This window comes from Rattus norvegicus, chromosome 17 (genome assembly GCF_021556685.1).
Source record: "Rattus norvegicus strain SHRSP/BbbUtx chromosome 17, alternate assembly SHRSP_T2T, whole genome shotgun sequence".
Taxonomy (NCBI): domain Eukaryota; kingdom Metazoa; phylum Chordata; class Mammalia; order Rodentia; family Muridae; genus Rattus; species Rattus norvegicus.
The window spans coordinates 37,961,764-37,972,434 of record NC_141550.1 but is presented as its reverse complement, the minus strand read 5'-3'; the positions used below and the strand labels follow the sequence as shown (position 1 = coordinate 37,972,434).

The 10,671-nt window shown below is 33.6% G+C and overlaps 1 protein-coding gene across 2 annotated transcripts; it reads left to right on the top strand.

Moving 5' to 3' along the window:
- The first annotated feature begins 2,401 nt into the window (after positions 1-2,401).
- On the top strand, positions 2,402-8,355 carry Prl3d1l2 (prolactin family 3, subfamily D, member 1 like 2). 2 transcript variants are annotated; one of them, NM_001436342.1, is given in 5 exon segments: positions 2,402-2,493; positions 3,658-3,812; positions 5,300-5,407; positions 7,215-7,394; positions 8,030-8,355. In NM_001436342.1, coding segments are annotated over 5 exon segments (690 nt in total). In that variant the 5' UTR covers positions 2,402-2,462; the 3' UTR covers positions 8,246-8,355.
- The last annotated feature ends 2,316 nt before the right edge of the window (positions 8,356-10,671 follow it).

Genomic DNA, 10,671 nt, shown 5'->3' with positions numbered 1-10,671 from the left:
TTTCACTTGTTTGGTTAAAGTCACACCAAGATATTTTATACTATTTGGGACTATTGTGATTGGTGTCATTTCCCTAATTTCTTTCTCTGCCTATTTATCGTTTGACTAGAGAAAGTCTATTAATATGTTTGAGTTAATTTTATACTCAGACACTTTGCTGAAGTTGTTTTTCAGGTTAAGTAGTTCTCTGATTGAAGTTTTGGGGTCACTTAAGTACACTATACTATCATCTGCATAGTGATATTTTGACTTCTTCCCTTCCAATTTGTATCCCTTTTACCTCCTTTCATTGTCTGATTGCTCTGGCTAGGCTTTAGATTACTATACTGAATAAGAAGGGAGAGAGTGGGCAGCATTGTCTGGTCCCTGATTTTAGTGGGATTGCTTCAAGTTTCTCTCCATTTAGTTTAATATTAGGTACTGGTTTGCCATACATTGCTTTTCCTATGTTCATGTATGAGCCTTGAATTCCTGTTCTTCCTAGGACTTTTATCATGCTGAATTTTGTCAAATGCTTTCTTAGCCTCTAATTAAATGATCATGTGGTTCTTATTTTTGAGTTTGGTTACATAGTGGATTACTTTGATGGTTTTCCATATATTAAACCATCCCTGCCTGGGATGAAGCCTCCTTGATCATCATGGTTGATCGTTTTGATGAGTTCTTCGATTCAGTTTGCAAGAATTTTATTGAGTAGTTTTGTGTCAATATTCATAAGGGAAATTGGTCTGAACTTCTCTTTCTTTGTTGGGTCTTTGTGTGATTTTAGTATAAGAGTAATTGTGGTTTAATAGAAGGAATTTGGTAGTGCTCTGTCTGTTTCAATTTTGTGGAATAGTTTGGACAGTATTGGTATGAGGTCTTCTATTAAGGTCTGATAGAATTCTGCACTAAACCCATCTGGTCCTAGGCTCTTTTTTGTTGGGAGACTGTTAATAAATGCTTCTATTTCTTTAGGAGTTACGGATTTGTTTAGATGTTTTATTTGTTCTTGATTTAAGTTCCATACCTGTATCTATCTAGAAAATTGTCCAATTCTTCCATTTTTTTTAATATAGGCTTCTGTAGTGTGATCTGATGATTTTTTTTAATTTCCTCAGATTCTGTCTTTTTTTTTTTTTTTTGGTTCTTTTTTTTTTTTTTGGAGCTGGGGACCGAACCCAGTGCCTTTTGCTTCCTAGGCAAGCGCTCTACCACTGAGCTAAATCCCCAACCCCTCAGATTCTGTTTTTATGTCTCCCTTTTCATTTCCGATTTTGTTAATTTGGATACACTATCTGTGACCGCTGTTTATTCTGGCTAAGTGTTTATCTATCTTGTTGATTTTCTCAAAGAACCAGTTCCTGGTTTTGTTGATTCTTTGTATAGTCCTTTTCTTTTCTACTTGGTTGATTTTAGCCCTGAGTTTGATTATTTCCTGCCTTCTACTCCTCTTGGGTTTATTTACTTCTTTTTGCTCTAGAGTTTTAGGTGTGCTGTCAAGCTGCTGACAGATGCTTTCTCCTGTTTCTTTTTGCAGGCACTCAGAGCTATGAGTTTTCCTCCTAGTACCACTTTCGTTGTGTCCCATAAGTTTGGGCATGTTGTATGTTCACTTTCATTAAATTCTAAGATGTCTTTAATTTCATTCTTTAATTCTTCCTTGACCAATTTGTCACTGAGTAGAACCTTGTTCAACTTCCATGTATATGTTATTGTTGTTATTGAAGACCAGCCTTAGTCTGTGGTGATCTGATAGGGTGCATGGGGTTATTTCTATCTTCCAGTGTCTGTTCAGGCCTGTTTTGTGACTGATTATATGATCAGTTTTGGAGAAGTTACCATGAGGTGCTGGTAAGAAAGTATATCCCTTTGCTTTAGGATGGCATGTCTATAAATATCTGTTAATTTCATTTTGTTCACAACTTCTGTTAGTTTCTCTATGTCTCAGTTTAATTTCTGGAGAGAAATATTTTACAGTGTTTGTGGTTATTGGAAGAAATAAAACAGTCTAGAAAAATTGACTGTTGTAGATATAGAGGGAACAAACGTTCATATAATTATTGAAAGCATTCCTTATATCCAGAAATACTAAGTAATTTTCCAGAAGACATGACAGACATAAGATCTTGAACTAAGGTATAGTATAGGGGAAAGGTCCTGCTGACCTGAAAATGAGTAATCAATCATTCCAGATGATCTTAGTGATTTGGAGAATGGTTTGAACTCTCCAGATCATATGGGGGAAATGCAGTGTGACACATATTGAGGTAAAACTGTGCTAAATGTAAAGACGGTGTTAATATCCCTGAGGGAAGTTTGTTGCTGATCAATAGACATTGATTCAGTCTGGCCCCAAGCTCTGATTATGCTTGGGTACGGTCTGGTAGTATATATAGGAGGCAGAAAGTTGAATGAAGACATAGCTTAGGTGAAGCAGATTTCCTGGCTGGGAGCCTACACTGTCCTGGATCTGCTCAGAAATGCAGCTGACTTTGACTCTTTCGGGCTCTGGTAAGTTGACATTCATCCATGTACCTCTTAGTAAACATTAATAGTGCATACATGTTCATGATGTGTTGGAGTGTATATTTACTTTTGAATGTGATGTGCTTGTCAAAGTGCCTCCAAAATATTTCAGTTTTGACCTGTTGATATCAGTAACTATTGCCTCGTCTTTGAAAGAAACATTTTACCATGTTTCTGGTTAAGGGAGGAGATTTGAGTTTAGTAAAATAGTCTTGAACTTCAAATATGTACAAATAATGACTTGTGTTCTTGAGCTCATGTTTAATCAAAGCTCCATGTGTTTACATCTACTCTGCATCTTTGGAGAACTGATATTTGATCCTCTTCCATAGAAGAGGTAACAGAGAGATGAAAGGACTTTCTATATTCTACTTGCTCAATTACTTGTGAGAGCAGTGACTTTCAAGTGGGATTTCTCCTTGTGTTGTAGATGCAAGAAAATTCTCAGTTATTATACATTGTCTTCATTAACAGGAGAACAAAAGGGGATAATGTTCCTGGTACCTGTGGAGCACCAGCAATTGACACCTTCCACTATGAAGCACGCTTCCAGAACAACAAAATTTATAACTTAATTTGCGTTATTGAAAGTAATAGGGCTTATTGATAATTAAAATATTAAATGACCTAAAAGACTAAATACTCCAATTACTTCAATTTCAGAAACAGGAAGTTATTATCCACTTGTGTACCAAACAAAATATTTTCTCTATCTGAATCAATCTGAATTAACCATTAACTATCAAATTCCCAAAGTCTTAAGTAATTTTATATATAAGGAAAGTGAATTAATTGCAATAATAATGTATTTAATAAAATGAAAAACAAACATAAATCTCAAGAACATCAACTATGTTCACATAATGACTTGAGATTTCTATTTCAATGATTAGTCAAAATTCTATGTGCTTAAAACTACTTGAAAAATTATGTTTGAGCAAATTCAAACTCTGAGAGGTCTCCTCCATTTCCAGTTCTGTAATGGAGAAATGTCATTAATTTTTGTATTTTCCAAGTTATGAAAATAAATAACCTATTAAACAATAGCAAATCAAACCACATGGCCGATAGCCCTCAGAAAAGACAACATTTTTTTATTGTTGTAACTTCATATGCATAGATCATTTCAGTTTGTTTCTCTGACAGCAGGTATGCAACTGTTGCTGCTGGTGTCAAGCTTGCTCCTTTGGGAAAACGTGGCCTCCAAACCAACTGCCATTGTGTCCACTGATGACCTATATCATCGTTTGGTTGAACAGTCTCATAATACATTTATCATGGCTGCAGATGTATACCGTGAATTTGTAAGTAATGCCCTTGCTTCTGGATTCTTATCTTAAAGGTCTTTCAAATAGCCAAACACTAATAAAATTGGAATGTATCATGTACACAATTACAAACTTTTCACCATTATAGGTAATAGAAAGAATCATATACCAAAAGTAGAATGGGCAGAATGTGAAGTTTCATTCAATTCTCAAAAAAATATTACAAAGCATTAAATGATATTGTAAAGTTTTCTATAATAACTATAAAATAACAGCTTGTTTTGATCTTTGTCACAGAAACTTTGATTTCCTGGTAATCTATTCTTGGGTTCTGTCTTTATGTTCATTCCTTACATATTGATCTGGAGATAGTTAGTGAAGGAGAATTGCATTGAAGTTACTTATGTCGAAAGAATAAATTAAAAAAAATCAAAACCATGAGGTACTTAAATAAAAAGAATAAAGAAAAGGGAAACCATGCAAATAGTGAAAAACAAAGATAAAATACAATAACTCTCGTTTAAAATTCACAGATTCTAAGAATTATGGTTTTTCATTTTCAGGAAAGAGCCTTAGTGCAACTGAAGAGCTAATTTAGACCAAAAATACATTACCTCTTCCTTGGGGATATAAATCATTGGTTCAGAATCTTGACAGTGAGGAAACAATAGACACATTTCCATTGAAAACTGAGTATATGTACTATATATACATCCTTACATCCATAGGATATTCCCATTTTTAGTTTCCTTCCCTAGTGTTTTTTAAACCTCTTTAATCTTCTCTTCTAATTTTTCAGCAGTATAACATTTCTAAGAACTCTTTAATTTTTGTAAATTGTCTGAAACTTAAAATTAAGTAATTTTGTATTTTCCTAATTAATACCTTATACAAGTACATTTTTCATATTATTAATATAAATATTTTATATTGATATCAATATATTTTTGTGAATTCTTAGTTTAATCACAGCTGTATATTTCCTTAAAATATGCCTGGAATTTAATGGTTAATTTGTTGACTGTATCAACAATAATGAATTGCATATTTATCACAAACATTGTGTGAACACCACTGGTAATATTTAATATCAAAGTTATAGAGGCACAATCCCTGCTTTGAAAAGCACATCATCTTTCTATGAATAAAAATGAGATATTTAGGGAACTGGAAAATAATATTAATTTTATAACATTTAGCCAAAGTCCAAGGAAATCTGATACTTAAAGATGTAGTAATTAGGAGTTTGGAGATACTTTGTTTCTTTCTTTACAAATCATAACATTAGAAAGGACAATGTAAAAGAACATTAAGGGGGAAGTGATTGGGAGGACAGTAGCTTAGTTTTCATATGTATGAGAAAGGAAAGGTAGGCAGATTATGTTTCCAGCAATCCATTGTGTCAAGTAATGCATAGTTCTAAAATATTAAAAATATGTTGTTTATCAAATGAACTTATGATCATGTATGTTCCCATTAAATTGTGAAACCTCAAATGAATCAAAACGTTTAATTTCTTTCAGGATATAAATTTTGCCAAGAGAAGTTGGATGAAAGACAGGATACTTCCCCTGTGTCACACTGCTTCCATCCATACTCCAGAGAATCTAGAGGAAGTCCATGAAATGAAAGTAGGTTTCTTCCTTGTTTTGTTTTGCCAAACAAATAATGTTCCATATGTGCTAGTTTTGCTAGTTTTGCTATATATGATTATTAAGGCCATGAGAAATGTGATAATCTCAGCATTAATAGATGAAAGTGTCAGAAAATAATGGCATCATATAGTTGATAACTTTAGCACTAAGTCAAATCACTGCCAATTCACATTTTCCCTAGTTCTAACTGTCCAGCAAACTGTCTCTTTGTCCCCTTGGAAGCCCTTCTCTCAACTGGACACTCATTCTTAAATATATTTAGATACATAAAAGAGCAAATACAAACCAAGTTGTATATGTGGGTATGACACCAAAAAATCTTCTGCCTTCCAGCAGCAGAAATACTTTCTTACTAAGTTTCTAAAGTCTGTGGGACTACTTCTGTTCATTTATTATTTGTATAGTCTTCCCTGACTGGTCTGTCTTCATATATTTCTTAACTGAAAATCAGCTTTCTAAGAGACTCCTCTATACACGATCTCAGGATGACTTCCATTTTGATGGGATCTTGATAACTCTGAACATCTACTGTATATGGGCTAGGATCTCTTCCCTTTGACTACTTGTCATAAACATCAGAGTTTGGTTTACATAGAACTAAAATGCAAATTTGCTTCCTACACATAATCTATTCTCTAGTCATATGTGTATTACTAATACAAGTATAATAATACATATATAATACATATATAATATACTCTGTGAAATAATTTACTACATAAAGAAAAATAGAAATAGAAATGGAAGAAAACATTTGTACAAACTGAATTTTCTAGACAATACACATAGCATTCTGTTGGCATGGAAATATTCAATGATGATAAACAATAGCTTATTGTTTTGAGGACACTATGAAATTTTTTCATTTGCATGTCAAGAAAGAATTTATCCTAAATTTCTTTCAGGTCATGCATACATTCTTCATCATTATTGTCTAATTTTCCTAGCATCATGTTGACCAGTACTGGCCTGTTTGTTTCATTCCTAAACATAAACATTTTTTGAAATTCTGATTGCACTTCTCTATGGTCTTTGTTTTCATAATCTCTAGGATTCCTCATAGCAAATAAAAACATTTTATTTTGAATTACCCTGGAACTGCACTAACAATTATTAGTCAAAATTTCATTCTGATTTCTACTGATGCCTTGAATTAAAGTAATGTTCTGTAATAGTTTTTCTACTGCACATGTCAATACATAAAAAACTTCCCTAGAACCAATGGATGTGAATCACGCAGATACCTGAAAAATAAAATTTGGAAAACAATTAATTTCAGTGAACATATTTTAATATTCTACATAAAAGTTACAAGAATATGAGAAATCAATTTGTGTAACTAGTGTAGAAATTATTTGAGCCATTAGTTTCTGTCGGTGTTGACATCGTAAACTGAAAAGTTATGAGAAAATTATGAGAGTCATGTTTTTAGACACCTATCAAGCCCTATAGAACTGTTTTACTCACAGATAAGCAAGAAATCAAAGAGAATAGATTTAACTAGGCCACATGGTAAAATGCATAGAAACTCCAATATCATCATTTTGAAAGAAATATTAAGACCTACTTAGGTTTATTTAGCAAAGTGGAATTCCAAAGCTGAAAATATACCTTTATACAACATTTATTTAGAATGAAAATATTTGTATAATATGAAACCTTTAACATATATTATTAATAAAAATATACTGCGGTTTGCTTCTTTTGTGAAGAAACCATAGGCAGCTAACTATTCAGCTCTATGTCACTTAGCTTAATGTGGTGTCCAATAATATTTTCTTAGACTGAAGACTTCCTGAACTCAATCATCAATGTTTCAGTTTCCTGGAAAGAACCTCTGAAACACTTGGTGTCTGCAGTGACTGCTCTTCCGGGAGCTTCTGTTAGTATGGGGGAAAAAGCTGTTGATATGAAGGACAAAAATCTTATAATTCTGGAGGGACTTCAGACCTTATACAACAGGGTAAGCTGTTGTTTTGAATGCCTTTGTTCATGCTATATATGCAATTGGTAAATTGAGTAATGCAAAAGAATTTTGAAATACTCACATCAAAGGATAATTACTAAGAAGTTCACAGAACATTGCTTACCATAGAAAATTGTTGTGCCTCAGAGTAATTTGGACTGTAATTTTCCTGGATAGTTTGGGCACTCAGAAGATCGTATGACAATCATTTCCTGTATTGATTGTACCTTGTAGAAAGATTCAATAAAGTACACAAAATATGGATATATCTGAAAAGAAGAAAAGCATCAGGACGCTCTACCTGAGTAAATATGGTATAAAGAACACATCAAGGGAAATACTGAGTGCATATAAAACTACTCAAAGGGAAAGGATTGGTGTAGCCTTCTCACTACATTTTATAATATATATATGTATATATATATATGTATATATGACTGTCTATTGTAGAAATTATTTTAGCTATTAGCTTCTGACAGTGTTGGATTCTATGTTATGAGAGTCATATTATATTTCTGGACACCTACTAAGCTCTATAGAATTCATCATTGAGAGAGAGAGAGAGAGAGAGAGAGAGAGAGAGAGAGAGAGAACAGGATAATGTCAATAATACCTTTCCACTTGATGTTTAGACTCAGGCTAAAGTTGAAGAAAATTTTGAAAATTTTGACTTCCCTGCCTGGTCTGGACTCAAAGACTTGCAGTCATCTGATGAAGACACTCATCTTTTTGCCATTTATAACCTGTGCCGCTGCTTTAAAAGGGACATCCATAAGATTGACACTTATCTCAAAGTCTTGAGGTGCCGAGTTGTCTTTAAGAATGAGTGTGGAGTGTCCACCTTTTGAAGTCTTGCACCCAATGTTGAACCAGACTTTTGTAATGCTTTTTCGCCTCTCGGTGTATTCAGAGCTGTAATGGAATTCTTTTCATAAAATAAAATGTAATTATTTAGAAATACCAGACTCAGTGTGAAAATTGAAGAAAGTCTCTTCTTTCCCTTTAGTATCATATGGATCCACACTTTGGTAATATGCATGTAACATTCTGAAGTTTGAAAATCACATATAATTATGTTAGGTCACAGTGAATGAAGGTAGACAATTTAATGAACCCAAAGCCTGAGAATGTTGCTATTCATCAGCTGTATTGTATCAAGGAGATAGATATATCTGAAGTAGCTTATTTTGTGAGCATGTTTTTAGTCTAATAACAAACAAGTTCAATAGAATTGAACTATCCATAAGTACAATTAATTTAAACATTCCAAAATATAGTGTAGAAGAAGTATGCACCATATATGTATTTCTCCAGTCCATCTGCCACCTTGATCATCCTTAAGAACATCTTCAAAGAATACATGTTTCAATTTATGTTGTTCTGACAACATTTCTTTGACACTCTCTCTGCATCCTCCAGATTTTAAGGTTGCATAATAGTGAAGGCCAAAGCCTATATTATTCATGTTTCTGCACTATCTCCTTTCTGCTTATTGATGCCCGTGAAATTCTAGAAAACAAGGATGAGTTAAAAAAAAGTGATACATTAAATTTGACACTTAAAGAGTTTTAGTGACTAGCTTGCAAGGAAAAGGGGGTGCTTCTATTCTGGGCACCCTAGTGTCCTCAAGCCCTAATGTGAGAAAACATCAAGGCATAGTGTATTTGGTAGGATACAAGTTATTTATAGATTCTGTTCTCTCTGCCATAACTCGGCCATTTGTTACATCCTTTTCATTTTCTGTCAATAGACCTCTCACTCTAAGTGCTTATTCCTAAAAAAAGTAGCTCAAAACATACCCTCTATGAAATAACATGATTTTCACATTCATTAGGTTAACTCCAACAGGGAACTGGGAACATGAGAGCATCACTGTGGGCACCCATCTGGTGTGTCTATCAAGGTTTTATTTTTCTCCCTGTTTTTGTACATTGAGAACTGACCAGAAGTACAATTTAATCACAGACATTAACCAGTGAAATGTAAAGCACTTGTCCCTTCTTTTGAAACCAGAGTTCCTCTGTTGACAAACATCAGAGTGTGATGCAGTGATAATTCTATACCATTCCATTGTATGTAACACCAAGCATTAAAATAAAATGATCTATTTATTCTGCTTACAGGGAATACTTTGTTGAGCAGAGCTCAGCTAGTTGAGTTTTTCTAAGAAAACTATGTAAAGAACTAAAGTTATTGCCTTTTAAGCTCAGAAAACAGTGTGATGAGAGAGTGGTCACCTTTTTCTCAGTTTGAATGGATAGTTCAGGTACTTATAGGCAATATATCAATAGAGATGGATAAATTAAAATAATTAGTACCTGAAACACAAGCCAAATATGCAATAAAATTAAGAATTTTAATTAAAAGTATAAGAGATTAAATTCTTGATACAACATTGTGTAAATGTGTGAGATAATGATTTCCTTAGTGCTTGGATTGGCATTCTCTGCCTCCTTCTCTGTCTCTGTCTCTGGCTCTCTTTGTGTGTGTGTGTGTGTGTGTGTGTGTGTGTGTGTGTGTGTGTGTGTGTGTGTGTTATGTGTTTTCATCATGCATATGGACATGTCTACCTATTCATTTAGAGCTGTTGTTTGCTGTCATATCTCTTCCCCATTCACATTCAACTCTATATATCTTTTTCTTCCTTGACATATGACAGAGAACTCACTGATTTGCCTAGACTAGTTGGTTACTGCGATCAAGGCCTTGCCTGTCTCAGTTCTCTACCAGGTCTCAGCTACGTGTACCAGCTATGCATTTTGGTCCTGAGGAACATTGATAATTTGATCTGCATGCTTCCAGAACAATTTTTTTGTTAAGAGACTTCCCTATATCCAATTTTCTTGAGTATTAAGAAACATTTTTTCATGTTCAACTTTTCCAACCCTTTTCTCTCTTATAACTTTCATTCATATTGAAGTTCTTTTGATTCTAAGTATTTATAGCTTGAGAATTAAGCAGAATAACTTTCTTTTGTAGCTCAAAATCTAAGACAGTTTGAATACTTAAAAAATAAAACATAAGCATGAAGAGCTAAGGTGATGGCTCAGTCAGTAAAATGTTTGCCATAGGCATGAAGACCTGACTTTAGATGTCTTGCATTTATGTAAAGAGTCTACCACAGCAGACATGACTATAATCCTAATGACGGGTAGGCAGAGACAGTAGGTTCTCTGAGGTTTTCTGACCATCAGTGATAATTTTATCACTATTTATGGATTTAGTAAAAAAACCTGTCTCAAAAAGAATAAGATGGAGAATGATTAAAGTGGGC